This window comes from Urocampus carinirostris, chromosome 19 (genome assembly GCF_059441175.1).
Source record: "Urocampus carinirostris isolate Australia breed hairy pipefish chromosome 19, RoL_Ucar_1.0, whole genome shotgun sequence".
Lineage (NCBI taxonomy): Eukaryota > Metazoa > Chordata > Actinopteri > Syngnathiformes > Syngnathidae > Urocampus > Urocampus carinirostris.
This window is the reverse complement of record NC_142367.1, coordinates 22,145,984-22,164,688: the sequence shown is the minus strand read 5'-3', so window position 1 is coordinate 22,164,688 and position 18,705 is coordinate 22,145,984. Positions and strand designations below refer to the sequence as shown.

The window sequence follows — 18,705 nt, the reverse complement described above, 5'->3', positions numbered from 1 at the left end:
AAGTTTCTCTGGTACAAAGTGTCGCTAAATAATACACACAGTCCCTTTTTTAAATCATGTTCTTCTAAAAGAGTACTTCAATAGATAAATGAGTAATTGAAGTTTTCTGGCATGCAAAAATGTTCCATTGATTTGGGATGAGTAAAGAAAAAAATGTATGGAATTATCTTCAATACATTTTCATTATTGACACAGAAAACCTTGAGTTGATTAATATTTGGATGGCCAAGTACTGATATCAAGGATGGTATCGATGCAGATAAAGCCCAATTGTATTGGTACTCGAAACTAGAAGGCAAATAATACTGGAACGGGTGGCCATTTATCAATCAATAAACTGAAATGAAAGAAAAGTATTCTAAAGGATGAGTTTTTTTACTACTAGTAAGTGCTAAATGATACACACTGTCCCTTTGAATTCTGCATGGCTTTATTAGATTAATATTTGGATGGGCGAGTGCTGATACCAGGGTATCATTGCAGATACAACGTATTTGTATCAGTAGTCACAGGCAGCTGATATTGTTACTGTTGGCCATTTAACAATCAAGAACCTAAAATGAAAGGAAAGTATTTTAATTAATAAAGTTTTTTTTCCACTAGAAGGAGCTAAATAATACACACTGTCTCTTTAATCTCTGCATTCATTTAACGGATTGATAATCAGATGGCCGAGTACTGATACAGGGAAGGGTATCGTTGCATATACAAAGTATTTGTATCAGTATTCTCCACTAGAAGGCAAATGATATTAATGCTGTTGGCCATTTAACAATAAGGAGCCTGAAATGAAAGAAAAGTATTTTAAAGTTGTTGTTTTTTTTACCACCAGGAGGTGCTGAATAATACACACCATCCCTTTAAATATTGGTATAAACCACCATCATGAGCATTGATACTTTAAAAGGGTATCAGCACTGATAGCAAAACCTGGTATCTGTATTTGATCATTTCTCAAAATTACCATTCATATATTTAAAAAAAAACTTTTTGGGGTTTTGTATTTCAGGCTAATTGACGGCCACAACATCACCACAGACGAGCAACACATGTGGTTGGTTCCGTTTTCCTTGGGAGAGCCTCACACGCTTACCATCGCCTTCCCTCAGACCCAAACCATTGCCGGGCTCCGGATTTGGAACTACAACAAGTCGGCTGAGGACTCGTACAGAGGGGTGGGACATTGTTATGTAGTGTGAGCATAGTTAAAGGCTCCTTACTTTAATAGCATAAATACTGTCCTGTTTGCCAGATACTGTAGATCTTTTTGCAAATCTCTGTCAAAATGTCTATAGTTTGCTCACCACCATTTCAGAGTTCTGATGGGATGTTGTCGATTCCTGGAGAATTTCCGGTCTTCAGCAAGTTCGGTTCTGCAGATTACAAGATGCAAATAGTAAAATATTTGGCCGAAAAGCAGGAAGAAAGTTTGTAAACTTGTAAGCTTTTGGCGAGAAGCAGAAATGACGTCTTACGTAAGGGACGTAGAAGTGTAAAGAAGGAGCACGGAAGCACGTTCTTTATGATAGTGTTATCTGAGTAACATAACTCCGCCGCTGAAGTGTGTTACTCAAGTAAAAGTAATGTTACTTCAGAAAAATATTAGTTGAGTAGAAGTAAAAAGCAGTCATCTAAATAATTGTATGAGTAAAAGTAAATGCATGCTGTGCAGATCCTCCACCAAAGGAAGAAATAAACGGCAAGAGAGAAGGCCGAGGTCTTTATTAATAAGTTTGAAGCTTGAAATATAGCAATATTTTAACAAGTGGTTGAGAGGAGGGCAATACTTTTGCAAGGGACTGTAAATCAACTTTTCACCCTAGGTGAAGGTGATCCACGTGATCATGGACAACGTGGCAATCTCTCCAATGGAGGGCTTTCTTGTACGGAAAGGCCCGGGCAATTGCCACTTTGATTTTGCCCAAGAGATCCTCTTTGTGGACTACCTCCAGACGCCCACCGACAACAAGAGTGCCGACGAGTACCCCAACAAGTATGTAATCCACTGTTTTGTGAATAGTGGTTGAAAAAAGTTTACACCATTCACTTGTGTCCTCCTTAGACGAAGCACCAAGAAAGAACAGGCCAGCATGGACTATGAAGCTCCCATTATGCCTTGTGGATGTATCCTTTTACAACACAAATAACCTGTCTAGCAGAAATGCAAATGAATTCCAAACTCAATTAGTTGCGTTCCTTATCATTTTTCTTTGCCAGTCATCTTTCAGCTGCAGCTCTTGACCACCTGGGGCGACCCTTACTACATCGGCCTCAACGGCCTGGAGTTCTTCAACCAGAACCATGAAAAGATCAGCCTCAGTGAAAATAGTATCCTTTGCTACACTTGGTAACACAAGTTCAAGTTGAACTCAAAAAAGAATCCCTAGTTTTGAAGGGTTGTTTTGGACAACACGATCCAATTTATAGGTTGATTTATTTACATAGACCAATATTTTTGGTTTGTAGTACAACGCATTGAAAGTTACTTGAATTATTTTTGTTAACAGAAATTTGTCAAGTTGTATAGGAAAGATCAACTATTTCTGACATTTACATTGGTATAATGATGCATGTATTTTTGCCTAGTATTCAAATCAATGTTTTTTTTACTGAATGAATGTTTCTTGTACCACGAGGAGGCACTCAGTTTTACACACTGTCCTTTTGAAAGGTAGAGGGGTTAGGGGGCACTGGCACAGCACAAGTGAGCACAGGACAAAAAGAAAGTAAGAGAAAAAGAGTCAAAGCAGGAAAATGATCCCAATTTTGACTCATTTTAATTATTTTAATGGCTCCAAAGTACATCGTCTATCAATGCCAGAAGAACCTGAATCAGTCCCTAAAAGCTTAGGCACTTGGTGTTCCCAAATGCTAATATTCAAGAGAGACTCATGATACTTTTCTTTTTGTCTTTCACATTTTAAGTACAATTTTTGGATGTTTTTTAGAGGTTCAGTGTTGTTTCCATTGGTCAACAGTTATAAATAGTTATTTCCATCAGTGCCCTTACATTAGAAAATGTTATCCCAAATCTAGCATTTACTTTTCAAGGGTATTGTTTATATAAATACCTTTTTTCACATGATCTGTCTTTCTGTGAGTAAATGGGGTACCTGTTTTCATTTATCAGGCTTTGTGGGTGTGACTTGATTGCGGTGTCGTCTTTCATAACTAATATATTTATGATTCAATCGTTTACAACGGCACACATTCATCATAGTTCTAGTTTCTTGATTTTGCTCTAAAATGCACCTAATCAATGCGTTTGAATTTGAAATCCACCCTCTCTAAAGTTGACTCCTCTCTTTCCATCGACAAATCCTCATTTTTTTCCCTCCCCTCCGGTCAAATGTCTGGGTGTCATCCTCGACAGTCCACTCTCCTTCAACTCTCATACAAACAACATCACCCGGTCAGCTTACTTTTACCTGCGCTCAATCAACAGTCTTCGCCCCTCCCTCAACCCCACCACAACCGCCATCCTCGTCCATAGCCTTGTCACCTCACGCCTCGATTACTGCATTTCCCTTCTCTACTGTTTATCTCAAAAGTCCCTCCATAAGTTTTAGCTGGTCCGTGACTCTGCTGCAGAGATCATCACCAAAAACCCCTCCTGCTGTCGCATCAACCCTGTCCTTTAACTCCACCGGCTCCCAATCAACCATAGAATCAACGACACCATACTCTCTACACCTCCGTGGCCATTCATAACCTTGCCCCTCCCTATCTCTCCGCCCTCTTTCACACTGCCACGCCATCCCGCAGCCTCAGATCATACTCCCTCCATCTCACTACACCCGCTGCCTGTCTCACCTCCATGGAAAGAAGAGCTTTCAGCTGCTCTGCCCCCCAGCTCAGGAACTCAATGCTGCCTAACCTCCGGAATTCTGCCACCCTGTCTACCTTCAAATCCGAAATCATGATCATCTGCCTAACATACTGCACCCCCTTTTTAACTCTAATTAGGTTTTATTTGCTTTTTATTACTTTCTTGTTTATTCTTTTTCGGTTTTCTGTGTGTAGTGACCTTGGGTGTCCTAAAAGGCGCTTTGAAGTAGAATGTATTTTTATTATTAGTTTTATTAAAATGTACAAGATTTTGTTCCAGACCCCCCTAAACTGTCAACCCATCTGGGTCTCACAAAATTTTATGGGAAACCCTGATTATACAAGTACGCTAATTGCCTGTTTTTAGAATTTAAATCCGTCTTTTTTAAACACTCAAGCCTGCTCAGCAGTGCAATATCAACTTGTTAGGAAGAAAATATTCATCACGTAAGCGTGAACTTGTTCCTCAACGTCCGCCAGACATTGCTGCTTTCCCAGACAGTGTGAACGTTCTGGACAACGTGAGCGGCGATGTGAGGACTCCTGATAAATTGATAGACGGCGTCAACAGTACGCAGGACGGGAGACACACGTGGCTGGCGCCAGTCCTCCCTGGACTGGTGAGGAAATCGCAAAACATTTTGAAAGCTGACTTTTCTTTTATTCCCCTAATTTATTGTTTGCATCCAGGTGAACCGCGTGTACGTCATCTTCGACCAACCAGTGACCGTATCTATGATTAAACTTTGGAACTACTCCAAGACCCCGCAGAGAGGAGTCAAGGAATTTGGGGTGTGTTAAAAAACAGTTTCATTACAAGTTTATAACATGTTCAGTCACACTTTGTGGCGATTATTGACCCCCAGTTTTGCAACTTGACCCAACAAGGCTTAATCCTAATGTTAAATTTAAGTTTAGTAGACACTCAAAATAATCAATGCATCTCAAATAACCAAGAAGAACAGGAGAGAGCTCAAACTAGAGAATAAATTCTAGCTTTTAGAATTTAAAGGCCCTTTCCTGAGTCCTGACTTTTAATTTAATATCTTGGAGGCTGTGGGTGTCAAAGAACAGCAATATGATTGGCCGATAGAGACAATGATGTAAGTAGGTAATGACAGTCAAAACAACGAATAACCGTACCAAATAGTCAAAATAACACACTGGCATCTTATGTAGGTGTTGAATATTAAAAACAGAACAGAATTATCACCTAATATTCGCAAAAAAAATAAAAATAAAAAATAAAATATATATATATATATATATATATATATATATATATATATATAAATATATATATATATATTTAAAAAGTATTGGTTGTAAAATAAACGTGATAAATTCCAAAATTAGATAAAGAAATACATCATATAATTACTCTAACACATCAATCCCAAAAAGATCTTAAAGACATACATAATGTTTTTATGTTTATGTTGTTCGACTGGACTTGAATTTTGTATTTATGTATGTTTATGTATATTTATGTATGTTTTTAATATTCTATTTATGTAATTTTTGTCCTTGTCTGTCAACAATAATATTTAATATATTAATTATGAATAATATAAGAAATATGGGTTAAAAAAAATCTCGTAAATGGAAAATAATGATAATAATGTTTCATTTCTCTGATTATATTTAACAAAAGTATTTCTTTCCATATTATATTGTTTTCATTTAGTTTTTAGATAACATTTTGCAATTTTACAATTAACTTCCTTTTTATTTTCACTTTATTTTATTTTTCCCCCTTTGAATTCTAAATTTTATGGAAGACCAAAAACGCTCAGATTTATAATAAATAACAAAGTTATAATAAAAATTATTTTAAAAAGATAATAAAAATGGAAATTTAAATGAATAAATAAATAAATACAATTGTAACTGATAAATTGTGCTGCACAAATTGTTAGTCTAAACATGTGACTTCTTTGGGAATTTTATTGCTGCTAATTGTTATTGCACTTGTTTTCATTGCTCTATTTTTACGATGCACTAATATTTTTCATTCACAAACATTGCATTATTATTATAACTTGGGCCATTCTACGTTGAAACTGTATTTTTTCTCATGCCTTTTATCCTGAAAGTCTTCTCTTTTTTTCTCTTTAAAGTCTTTGTTACACGTTTACCCTGGAGTGCCATGTCTTATCTCGTTGCATACATTGTTTAACATGTTTTTTAACTCAATTCAAATATGCATTTTCTATTAAACTACAGATGTATGAATTGAAAATGTTGATTTTTACAAATACGTTCATTGTTACACATACGAAATACTTGTGTTCTTACCAAATTTGAACAATAAAGTATTAATGATCGCCAATTGTTTCTGTTTGAAGTGTCTAAGAGCCACTTTAAACCAAGAAATGGCATTCTCAAATGCTACTTGGACAACATTTTTTCAATTCTGATCATTCTTTTTATCCAATCAGAAATACGCCTTTGAATATTTAGCAGCTCTGCAATTTTTAAACATTTTTTTTTTAAATCTAATTTTTGGGTCTTCATTACAGACAACTGCAATATCAGTGAAAAAGCATTGACATGTTTGCATGTGTGTGCAGCTTCTAGTGGACGACCTTCTGGTTTACAACGGCATTTTGGACTGCGTGAGCCACGTAAGCCGCGGCATCCTTCCCACTTGCGATGCAGTGGTGCCGTATCACACAATCCTCTTCACCGATAACGCCTATATTGCTCACCGCGAAAGGAACACTGTCATCAGGTATGGTGCCGTAGAGCAAGGGTCTCGAAGTCAAATGAAGGGAGGGCCGAATCAAATATCTGACTACAAACCAAAAGCCGGACCCATGGAATATTGTTTTTTTATCATTTTTTTAAAAGTATTTTCCCTCTTCCTGATTTATGTGTTTTTTTGTATATTTCTCACACACAAAGGTTCCAGATCATCAAACTAATTTTAATACTACACAGACACAACCGAATGAAATACAAAATGCAGTTTTCAATTGTTGATTCCAGTTATTAAGGTAGGAAAAAACCTCCAAACCTTTTTGAAAAATTATGCCGCATATTACGATAATTGGTAATGAGTCTTTCACAACGCTGTGAAGGAATTTTGTCCCACTCTTCTTTGCAAAATTGTTTCAAATCTGCCATATTGGAGGGTTTTCTAGCATGAACTGCCCGTTTAACGTCACACCACAGCATCTCAATTAGATTTAAATCCAGACTTTGACTTGGCTACTCAGGAACGTTCAGGTTGTTTAATTCGAGCCATTCAGAGGTGGACTTGCTGGTGTGTTTCGGATTGTTGTCCTGCTGCACGATCCAAGAGCGCTTGAGTTTGAGGCCACCAACTAATGGCTGGACGCTCTCCTTCAGGATCTTCTGGGATACACCAGAATTATTTTATCATCCACAGCAAGTCATCCTTATCCTGAGGCTGCAAGGCAGCCCCAGACTATCACACTACCACCACCATGCTTTATTGTTGGCATCATGTTTTTTATGTTCAACGCTGACCCATTTTTACGCCAGATGTAACGGGATATACACCTCCTAAAAAGTTAGTTTTAACTTATCCGTCCACAAATTGTAGTCTTGAGGATGATCAAGATGCTTTTTGGAAATTGTAAGATGACTCTTTGTGTTCTTCTGGGACGGCAGTGGTTTTTGCCTGGGATCCCATGGATGCAATTTTTGGCCAGTATCTATTTTACAGTGGAGTCATTAACACTGAATTTACTTGAGAAGGTTTTTTGAGGTTCTTTTGTAACCTCCTAGATGAGCTGTCGTCACACTTTTGCTGTAATGTTAGTTGCTCAACCACTCCTGAGGAGGTTTGTTACTGTTCCCAGTTTTCTACATTTTTGTATAATGGCTCTAACAGTGGTTCGCTGGAGCCCTTTAGCCTCGGAAATGCCTTTAAGTTTTCCGGATTGATTGACTTCCACCTCTTTTTTTTTATGATTTCTTCTGGGATTTCTTTGGATCGTGGCGTGTCAATTCTGGTCTTGAGATTTTACAGCCTAGTTCACTTTTTTTAACAGATTCAATTTAAATGATTTCTTGTGAAACTGAACTCAGCTTTCCCAGAACTATGTTAAGTATCAGTTACCTTGTGATCCGACAAGGAGTGGCAGTTACTTTTTCACCTTAGGCCAGATTAGCTTAGGCCTTTTTGTACCTTAAGACATGGAATCAATATTTCAAAACTGCATTTCGTATGTCCTTGGGTTGTCTGTGTATTATTAAAATTAGTTTGATGATATGAAACCTTTGCAACCGATAAATATGCAAAATACACAGAAATGAGGAATGGGGAAAATACTTTTTGTGGCACTGTAGACTAGTGAAGCTTATTAAAGCTACTGAAAACCCAATTGTGCACCGTGCAATTTAACTCTTTGTCTTTATTGGAGCTGAATTCTTGATGTGTCGTTCGCGAAGCCAGCTCTAGGGAGGGAAATTTCCCATTTCATTTGTGAGGACTCTGGTGGCGTGGAAATGATTTGGGCCGACCACAGCCCCCAATGTGCGCGCTGTTCTCTGGGTCCGACGGCACCACTCTCGCGCAGACAGCTCTCCTGCTCCCCAAGCCCCGCGACATGGGTGTGCGAAAACGTCATTTTAACAAAATCTAAATTAAACAAGACCATTTAAAGACTACTTTTAGCTCTGCTGCGACAGCACTGACTGTACCCCCCTGATACAGTTTGAAAATGAATTTTTTTAAGGGGACCAAATAAATTACATTATTTCAAAAATTAAACAGATCAAAGTCAGGTGGATAAGAAAACAAAAATTTTAGCGAGAAAGCAGCTCGGCCTGCAGCTTGACATTTTAAGCCCTACCAGCCGGAAATTCGGATCGGGACAGGTCAGGCTTGGGCTCGGCCTTGGGCTCAGGCTTAAGATCTTGGCAATGGGCTGACAGTGGCGGACAAAACCTTTTTCCGCTTGCGAAAGGCTTGCTTAGGAGTTGTTTGACCTTTCACTATTAAATGAAGACAACGGTATCTTTTTATTTATTTATTTATTTTTGGTTAAAGGGTGTTGGTGCGATCGCTTTGTTGGATTACCGCCCCCTAGCCAGTCATAGTTTGTGAAACCGGTGATGTTTATCAAGGCCCTCCAGAGGGCTTTCAAACACAAACTCATAAAATTATTGGCTAAATCAGATAGATAGATAGATAATTTATTCATCCCCGCAGGGAAATTCACATTTCCAGCAGCATCCCTTCCTTGAGAACAATACAATATAAAGCAAAAGGAATACAATATACAAATACCCAATGTGACGTGCTAATACCCACTGTAGAGTGTTGTATAGAGTATTTAAATAGTGCTACATAAAATACACACTGCAATAAAAGTACGTTAATATGCAATGTAAGGGGTGTGGTTTAATGTGGGCCTTTACTCCGCCGGGTGGAGTTAAAGAGCCTCATGGCATGAGGAAGAAAAGATCTCTTCAGTCTGTCGGTGGTACTTTCTCAAAGACTGATTCTAAGTGCAAGGGCTTTTTTCCCCTCAAATACATTTCTTTTTAATAATAATATGTCTTTATAATATATATAACGATAAAGTGCAAAAATCTATTCACTATTAACACTTTTTTCAGAGAGAAGTATTGTACAGCGAAGGTCTATGATACAATGAAGTACCAAGATCAATTTAGTGGCCGTAGAAAACCTCGCGGGCCCGTGAAGCTGACATTTGTGTAGTAGGGTGAATGATTTCCTTTTTTGACGTTTTTTTTTTTTGCTGTCCAAAGTTTGAAGGAATTTTGTTTTCTTTAGTACATAAAGAGAAGGTTGAGTTTATAACTAAGCAATCTATGCCTACACAGCATGAAAATACATGAGTTACTCGTTTCGGGTGATAAAGAATACAGGCCTCTAAATGAGCAAGATCTCGTTTATCTCTGTGGTTTGATTCAACCCTGTAATCTTCCACTTCAGCCCCCACGGCAGCAGGCGCCACAAACAGTGAGTAACGTCATATAGCGCTTCCTTGTAGTCACTGTCTCACAATGAAGATTGCCCTAGTGTTTTGGAATGCCCCTCACCTGGTTGTCACCCACCCCGGACACACTCCTGATCTGTGATCCCTCACTCCCCCAACCCTGATTTTCAGCGAGAGAGTTTGAGTATTTTGAGTGAGCTGTTTTCTTCTTATTTGCTCAACACGGTGTGATTTTCCTTTTGGTTTGGGTCTCATTGTAGTAATTACGTGGAGGACCAGGATGTGAAGATGACCAATGAGAATCAGATCGTCCATCACAACAAAAAGAAGCAAACAGCAGATCCAGGTGAGGGACATAACCGTGAGATATTTTGTAAATGTGGGAAAATTGGACTGCTTTTCAGTTTTTATAAATTGATTCCCAGTGTTGCTGTGCAGTTGCAAATCATTTAAATGGGGGAAAAAACGTTCATACCTCACCCCTTTAGTGCTGAACAATACTAAAGTGAGAAAGAGAGTGAGAGAGAGAAAACTAGAGAGAGTGAGAAAACTAGAGAGAGAGAGATGGAAAGAGAGAGAGAAAACTAGAGAGTGAGATTGAGAGTGAGAGAGAGAAAAATATAGTGTAAAAGAAAACTAGGGAAATAGCGAGAGAAAATTAGAGAGCGAGTGAGAGAAAGAACTAGAGAGTGTGAGAGGGGAGATAACTAGAAAGTGTGATGAAACTGGGGAGTGTGAGAGAAAGAGTGTGAGAGAGAACTAGTGTTTGAGAGAGAGAGAAACCTAGAGTGAGAGAGAGGGAGAAAAGTAGAGAGTGTGAGAAAGAGAGAGAGAGAGAACACTAGAGTGTGAGAGAGGGAGAAAGAGAACTATAGAGTGTAGGAGAGGGAGAGAAAAAGAACTAGAAAGTAAGGGAGAGATAGAAAACCAGAGAGTGTGAGAGAAAAGGTGAAGGAGAGAGAGAGAGAGATAGAGAAAACTAGAGAGTGTGGGAAAAAGGGAGAGAAAACTAGAGAGTGTGGGTGAAAGAGAGAGAGAACTAGAGAGTGTGGGTGAAAGAGAGAGAGAACTAGAGAGTGTGGGAGAGGAAGAGAGAGAGAAAACTATAGATTGTGAGAGAAAACGTGAGAGAGAAAACTAGAGTGTGATGGAGAGAAAACTAAATGTGTAAGAGAGAGAAGGGTGAGAGAGAGAGAGAACTATTGTGTGAGGAGAGCGCGAGAGATAACTAGAGGGTGCAAGCAAGAAAATGCTAGAGAGAGGGAACAAGAGAGAGGGAGAAAGAGAGAGACAGAGAAACGGAAAGAGAGCAAGCGAGCAAACACCAGTAGCTTTGTGAGTGCCTTGGCCTGGCTTTGGCGACATCAAGTGGACATATTTCAAACTGCAGCTCTTTTTTTCTTTCCTCTTTCTTTCGGCTGTGTCTCGCGGGCCGGATCAAAACCCTCGCCAGGCCCGATCCGGCCAGCGGCCCGCATCTTTGACACCTCTGCTCCAGATAGCATTTAATTTCTGACGCCTATTTGAATCGCTCTTCGGTTTCTTTCAATTCAACATAGCCACAATGATCCATGAGAAATTTTAGTGTATTAACTTGTACACTAAAAAAGCACGGCTCAATTTTTGCTTATTTCAGCTCTACGGCCGAAAACCTGCATGACTGATGTCGGCAAACACGGACAGCGGCGATACTGACCCACGTGAATGAAAAGCTTCCGTCCTTTGCTTTTTTCCTGTTGACCTGCATGAGGAGAACACGTTTTGCACTGAATCACCACAGGTTTGCTCTCCACACACACACACACGCTCTGTGTATTCCACTTTCTGGTTGGATTACTCCCTCCAAACTGCGGACTCACTCGGTGCCAGGCTTAAATAAGCCCCTCAGGCTGCTTTCTGCCAGCCTTATTGTTATATTAATATCGGTAATGTGCCTGTAAATTGCCCGTGCCGTGTGAATAGACGGGGTAGGGCTGCACGATTTTTAGACCAGAACGGCAATTTCGATGAGATTTTCGATTTTAAAAGAAGATTGCATTTTCTGTGCTAGTTTTTGTTTTTTGTTACTACTCAAATCTTCCGGTCATAACGACCCTCCATTATCAAAAACCCAGAAAAATCCCCTTGAATTATATTGTACTTAACTTCAAATGCTATGAGTTTTCCTAGATTGGTCCTAAAATTAGAACAATGAAATGCTTTTATTCACATTTCCATGTAAGCTGTAAAACAAAGTACCAAAATGGTCCTTAAAATGAAGACAACAAAAAGGTTAATCATGCTTTAACCTTGAGAAACACCGCCCTCTTCTGGAGAGCTTTGGTATGGTTGCTGTCTGCTCACACGAGGCTCACGTGCCGCTCGTGCCATTAAAACTTGCCTCTGATTGTCCGATGCTCTTAAAACCCGAACGATGACCATTCTGATTGGCCGAACACTCAATCCTTGAAAAATAAACCGCAGTGTCTTGCGATTACACTATCTCACTGCGTCACATTGATTAGATTTCGGTTAATCGTGCAGCCCTCATACAGGGTGTTCCAAAAGTCTTGGGTACATATTGACATTCAATATTTCGGGAACTACTAAGGATGAAGAACACATCTGGTGAATCCAGGAAGCTTGTCATCTCAATTTTGACATGGAATGTTCAGAATCAAAACAACCTTTTATTATCATTGTGTTGCTACAACAACTTTTGGGTGCCACTCCAATTAGCATAATGTACAATATGATAAAATGATATATAGAAAAATATAAAGCATTTGCCTATAATATTAAGTATTCAAATGTAAAATAAAAACTATACATTACTGGGATATTTCACTTAGAACTGTGTGCCAAAACTGTGGTTTATTATGTTAATAGCTCTAAAGAAGAAGCTATCCCTCAGTCTGTTTGTTCGTCCATTCGGGATCTGAACCATTGGCCTGAAAGTAACAGTTCAAAAAAGCGGTTGCTGTAGTGTAACAAGTACTTTGGGATGTGTTTAACTCTTCTGATGTAGCGGTAACTGACAATGTCCTCCAGACTGGGCAGGGGGCTGCAAGTGATCTTTTGGGCCGTGTTCATAATCCTCTGTTGGGCTTTCCTGTCAACTGCAGAGCATCCGCGTAGGACGCCATTATGCAGTACATTGGGATGCTCTCTAATGTTCAAAGATGTTCAATGTGAGCACCGTTGGTCACAAGTCTCACATCAAGCTGGTGCCAAACGTTTTCCAGCATCTAATTGTCAATCCTTTCAAAAATCCCCACCCAAAAATTGCATGTTGTGAGGTATGGAGATCTGGGTGTTCACGACATGAGCTCCTGATTATTATGCCAAGACCATCCAAACCGTCTGTCAGTGTTGTGTTCAGAATCTGTCTCACCCTCAGGCTCTAGAGTAGTGCTGCCCCTATCCTGTTTGAAAATAACCTCCCCAGACTCTTTCTCACCCAATTTATCTTATAACCAGTTTTCCAGCATGTGGAGGTACATCTCACCATTGACTGTTATCTTTCAAATTAGAATGGTCTGTAGACGTCTTTCTTTGACATAGCACGAAACACTGTCACCTTTGGAAAATCTCGCAGATGATCCAGAAGTTCAAGTGGGTTCTCACTTACCAATATTTGAGTGTTTTGCTTGTTACTTTGCCATTTACGTGGAAAGTCGCCTTGCTAAAAACAAGATGGTTGTCAAATCCGCCATCTTCTGCTGCAACATGCTGGTTTATCAGTGTCTTTCAACTGTTGGACTAAATGTAGCTTGAAAGGTGTCTTCTGCAGTCGTCTTCTTAAGACAAACAGTTGTAGTAGGACACTTAAGTTCCCCACTGGCTCTTCCAAACGATTTACAGGAGCTCCGCTGGAAAGCAGTTCGAACTTGTTCAATCACATCTTCTGGGCATTAGCACCCATCCATTACAAGTTTACCATGCTGACTCACTGTGGACTTTCTCTCTGGTGTCTCCTTTCTCAACTTTCTGCAAAATGCATGCTGAACAACAGTCTCATGATTCAGTTTCTGCAAATTTAAGCACACAAAACAACTTTTCTATTTGAGTGAACATCGTCAATTTGTTTGAAGATAAATGAATAGTCCTACAATAATCTTAATGTAATTAACTTCAAAATGGCTTTTATCTTACTTCCACTCATAGTTAAGAAGATATGGGGACTTCAAATGTGCACAAGACCATTGCAACACCCTGTATAAGAAATAGCCAGTCCGGTTTCACTCACTTTGGTTGGTCAATATTGAAAGCACTGATCAGCCGAGTTCTTTGGCTAACTAAATGGAATGCTTTGTACACTGTTTATAAATGTGAGCTCTTCTCATTGAGTACTCGGATGTGCAGGAAACACGCATGTTTCAATCTGTAAGAGGGATTCTATTCCCTCGTTTGTGTGATTTTTTCCAGATATTTCAATTCAAAACTACAGTGCCTTGCAAAAGTATTGCCCCCCAAGAACTTTGTGCCAGACTTCAGATACATAAAAAACTCAAAATATTTTCTAAAAATCAACAACATGTGAGACGCAATCATGAAAAGAAACCAAATTTATTCAACATTTTATAGTGTGCTAATAAATTGAAAAGTAGGTGTCACAAAAATATTTCCCCCCTTTGAGTTAATACTATGTATAACTCCTTTTGCTGCGAGCAAACAGGTCTTTTTGGGTATGTCTCTACAAGTTTTGCACCACTTGAAACAAATATTTGCTCATTCTTCCTTACAAAAAAATCTCAAGTTTCTTAAGGTTTCATGGGGATCGTTTGTGCACAGCATTTTTCAGATCTTTTCAAAAATGCTCTACAGGATTGGGGTCTGGACTTTGGCTAGGTCATTCTAACAACTTTATATTGTTAGTTTTAAAACATTCCATTGTAGATTTTGCTTTATGTCTAGTGTCGTCCTGTTGGAAGGTGAACTTGTGCCCTATTCTCAGGTTTCTTACAGACTCCAACAGATTCTGTGCCAGAATCGGCGTCTTTGCCCCCATCCATCTTCCCATCAACCCTAACTATCTTCCAAATCCCTGCTGAAGAAAAGCAGCCCAAGATCATGTTGCTGCCACCATGTTTGATAGTGGGGATGGTGTTTTCAGTTGATGTAAAGTGTTGCTCTTATGCCAAAAGTAACCTTCAGCCTAAAAAGTTCAATGTTGGTCTGATTTGGACCAGAGCACCTCGTTCCACATGGAATTTGTGTCTCCTGATTAGCTTCTTGCAAATGCCAAATGGGCATTAATATGGTGTTATTTCAGAAAGGGCTTTCTTCTTGTCACTTTTCCATAAAGGGCATATTTATGCAGAGTATGAATAATAGTTGTTTTATGCACAGATTGTCCCAGCTGTGTATGCCTGCAGGTTATCCAGTGTGATCATGGACCTTTTGGTTGCTTCTGTGATTAGTTCTCTCCTTGTTTGGGCTGAACGTTTAAAGGGATGGCCAGGTCCTGGTAGGTTTTATGCCCTCTTTTTTTATATTATTGGTTGCACAGTGCTCTGGGAGATGTGTAAATGGGTAATCTTATTGTATACCATTCCTGCTTTGAACGTTTACTTTTCTTTATCTCGGACCTGCCTTTTGTGTTTTTTGGTCCTATAATGCCAGTGGCTCCTTTTTTTACAGACCTCTGAGCCCATCACAAAGCAGGTGCATCTAAACTAAGAGTTAAAAAAATGGTCTCGTGTGTTTTTGTTATTAGTTAAAGTTGACATTCGATTATTCAGAAGTTATTGTGGAACTTCTGGAGTCAGTTGGCTGAGCTGAGAGAACAGGGGCTGATATTTTTGCAACCCCTACTTTTTTTGACTGCGTCTTTTTTATAGTGGAGTCATGAACGCTTACCTTAACTGGGCTTAACTTTGCTGCCTCAGGACCAGTACAACTTGCTGTGGTTGACTAAATAATGAATTCTGGTGTTGACCAGAAGATCCTGAAGGATCAGTTTATGCACTTAAACTCAAGCTCTTTTGGATCATGCGGCAGGACAACGATCCAAAGACACCAGCAAGTCCGCCTCTGAACGGCTAGAAAAAAAAATTATGGTTCTGGATTGGCCAAGTCAAAGTCCGGATTTAAATCCAATTGAGATGCAATGGTGTGACCTTAAACGGGCAGTTCTTCCTAGAAACCCCTCCAATGTGGTAGATTTGAAACCATTTTGCAAAGAAGAGTGGGTCGAAATTCCTCCACAGCGTTGTGAAAGACTCATTAACAATGATCGTAAACGTTTGATTTCTGTTATCGCTGCCAAAGGTGGCCCAACTCGCTCTACTTTTTCACATAGTCAGATCAACGTTTCAAAACTGCGTTTTGTATTTCCCTCGGTTGTCTTTGTGTGATATCAAAATTGGTTTGATGATCTCAATCCTTTTGTAAGTGATAAATTCGCAAAAAAAACACAGAAATCAGGATGGGGGCAAACACTTTTTCACAGCACTGTAGGAGCACTGGATTTAGAGGCGCACTTTTGAATTTCTGACAATTTTGGGGGGTATAAACGTGCTTTATAGTCTGGAAACTACGGTATATTTCTAAACTGTCCACCGCCATCACAGGTGACTTCTAATATGCAGAAACAACTTGACCATTTACCTCGAATCAAGACCTCAACAACCTGACTTTTAACAGGTTTGGTTTTAACAGGTAAATAAGCCGCATGTTGAATATGTCCTTGTACAGAATTTAAAACCGAGCGCTACGTATTTCCTTATGAGTATGTGGGACGCTCAGCACGGGGTCCTCATTATTGTATGCGTGGCATTTGCTGTTCCGGAAGGGATAAAACAATTTATTTTTCTAATTTTGATGCTGTATATTAAGTTTAGGCTTATTTCAAATGTGAATAAACTGTAAATATGTATCATGTGTTTTGCTTTTCCTTTGTATTGATTCTAAGTTAGGATTCCACTAAATCTTGCTTTTTCTTATAAAGGTGTCTATTTAATCTGCGAATAAACGAATTTAATTTGCACAAACGTTGAATTAAATTTGATGTTTATAGAACAATGATCTGTTTACCAGTACTTGATTGTCAAAGATAATAAGAACATCCTTTTAACTATATTTCTCTCTCTTGTTCTCTTTTAAATATACCTTTAGCTTTTAACACTGGATGTGAATAATTTGTTGAATAAATAAATGAAAAGCGCCCACACAAGCGCTGAAAAATACCTTCTATTTCTTAAAAAAATATTACATTTACTAAACTGGGACGCTAGTTTTTTTTTTTTTAATTTTCATTTAACACAAATACAGTAAGTCTTCTCTAATGAAAGACCAAAAAAAATCACATTTTAATATCCATAAACTGAAATAATGAAACTTTTTTAAATGTAAATTATTCGATTCAACAGAGGAATTTGATTATTAATTCTTTCACCTTTTAACAATCTATAAATAAAAATGCCCTTGTTATTCAAACGTGGGGTATTGAGTTTTATATATTTTTACACTTGTTTCCACATATTTTTACTGTTTTTCTTAGTATTTATTCATGTATTATATTTTATAGTCATAAATATATATACAGTGGTACCTCTACTTACAAATGTCTCTACATACCAAAGTTTCAGGTTACAAAGTACCTGAACGGGAAAATAGTGCCTCTACTCACAAAGGAGTTTCAGGATACAAAGTTAAAAATACTGTACAGTACACTCTACCATTCGCAGCTCCCAGAGTTCTACCTGGCAACACGGTGCATATGCTTGAATCCCGGCATGATCTTTGTGTCCCATCCTTGCTCTGTGAACAATCTACTGTATGATACTGCTAAGAAGAGCTAGCATTTGCAACGTACACCACGGAAGACATGCAGAAAAGTGGACAAGGAGAAAAGAGGAAGAGAGATTCTGGCTGTAAAAACAAAGCAAGTGATAATAGAAAGGTATGAAAACACACACCGCCGTCTAGGAGTTCAGCGACGACGGGAATGATGCAGCCATTCCAAAATAAAGACATTTCAGCAAAATTCAGTGAAGTCTCAGAATTTGTGGAAAGAAATCCCCCAGAAAGTGATCAGTTGGGCTATCGCTCATGACATCTGCCTTGCGCTTTTCTGATGGAGTGGCAAAAGCAGACGTCATTGGATCGTTTTTTCAAGAAACGCCAGGCAGATAAAAACACTGCTGAAGCCCAGTCAACAAGGAGGCCAGTTAAAAGGTAAATGGATATTTTTTTATTACATTAATTTTTCTGACTTTTTTTACATTATTTGCCTCTCATTTTATGTTTAATGTGTGCAAAATGCTAATCCAATTGTAATATGTATTTGCTTCATGTTCTGATGCTCTTTTATGATTTAAAAGAAAAAATATATACTTTTGCGGGGCTTGTATTGTATAACATCTCTACTTACAAATATATTACTCCCAGAAGGATTTTAATTCGTAAGCAGAGGTACCAATGTATACGTGTGTGTGTATATTTTTATATATATATATATATATATCATGTATGTATGTTTGTTCCTTTAATTTAGGCACAGTACAACTGTGAGGCCTCAGTTCTGATGTTCCTATATTTATTTCCAATTAATTTTATTCAGTTTCTGGCCCATATTTTTAAAAAGGCTTTGCTTATTTTTTAAATCACATGTTGATTTATTCTTTTATTGTGAAAGTGATGCTTCCGGTTCCTCTGCGCGTGTTTGGGTTGCATCAGCGCCGGCCTGTCACAGTAGCATGGACTTTGCTGTCTTTTTTTCCCCCCCACTTATTTTAGCTTTGGTGCTCAATATTTGAGTAAAAAAGTTGCAAATAATTAGAAAAGAAAACTTTATTGATCAAATCTTATACCCAGTCCTGCCATAAAAGGAACAGTTTCAATATATTAATATACAGCAAAAGAAAATCCCTATGGATATACGTAAATCACACATCCACTGTAAATCTAATAAGGCCCTTTGGAGAACTTTACACTTGAAAATAAAACCAGACAA

The 18,705-nt window shown here is 38.5% G+C and overlaps 1 protein-coding gene across 3 annotated transcripts in view; it reads left to right on the top strand.

Moving 5' to 3' along the window:
* Positions 1 to 14,214, top strand: part of katnip (katanin interacting protein) — a 34,627-nt gene extending 20,413 nt beyond the window's left edge. For 2 of the 3 annotated variants that reach the window (XM_088323930.1, XM_088323932.1), the window contains 10 exons: positions 1,010 to 1,175; positions 1,824 to 1,993; positions 2,063 to 2,124; positions 2,218 to 2,328; positions 4,309 to 4,448; positions 4,519 to 4,620; positions 6,402 to 6,562; positions 9,764 to 9,790; positions 10,028 to 10,113; positions 11,404 to 14,214. In XM_088323930.1, coding sequence (XP_088180056.1) covers positions 1,010 to 1,175; positions 1,824 to 1,993; positions 2,063 to 2,124; positions 2,218 to 2,328; positions 4,309 to 4,448; positions 4,519 to 4,620; positions 6,402 to 6,562; positions 9,764 to 9,790; positions 10,028 to 10,113; positions 11,404 to 11,462 — 1,084 coding nt within the window. In that variant the 3' untranslated portion in view covers positions 11,463 to 14,214. The remainder of the gene's footprint in view (positions 1 to 1,009; positions 1,176 to 1,823; positions 1,994 to 2,062; positions 2,125 to 2,217; positions 2,329 to 4,308; positions 4,449 to 4,518; positions 4,621 to 6,401; positions 6,563 to 9,763; positions 9,791 to 10,027; positions 10,114 to 11,403) is intronic. The other variant, XM_088323931.1, reaches the window with a different exon arrangement.
* Positions 14,215 to 18,705: the final 4,491 nt, after the last annotated feature.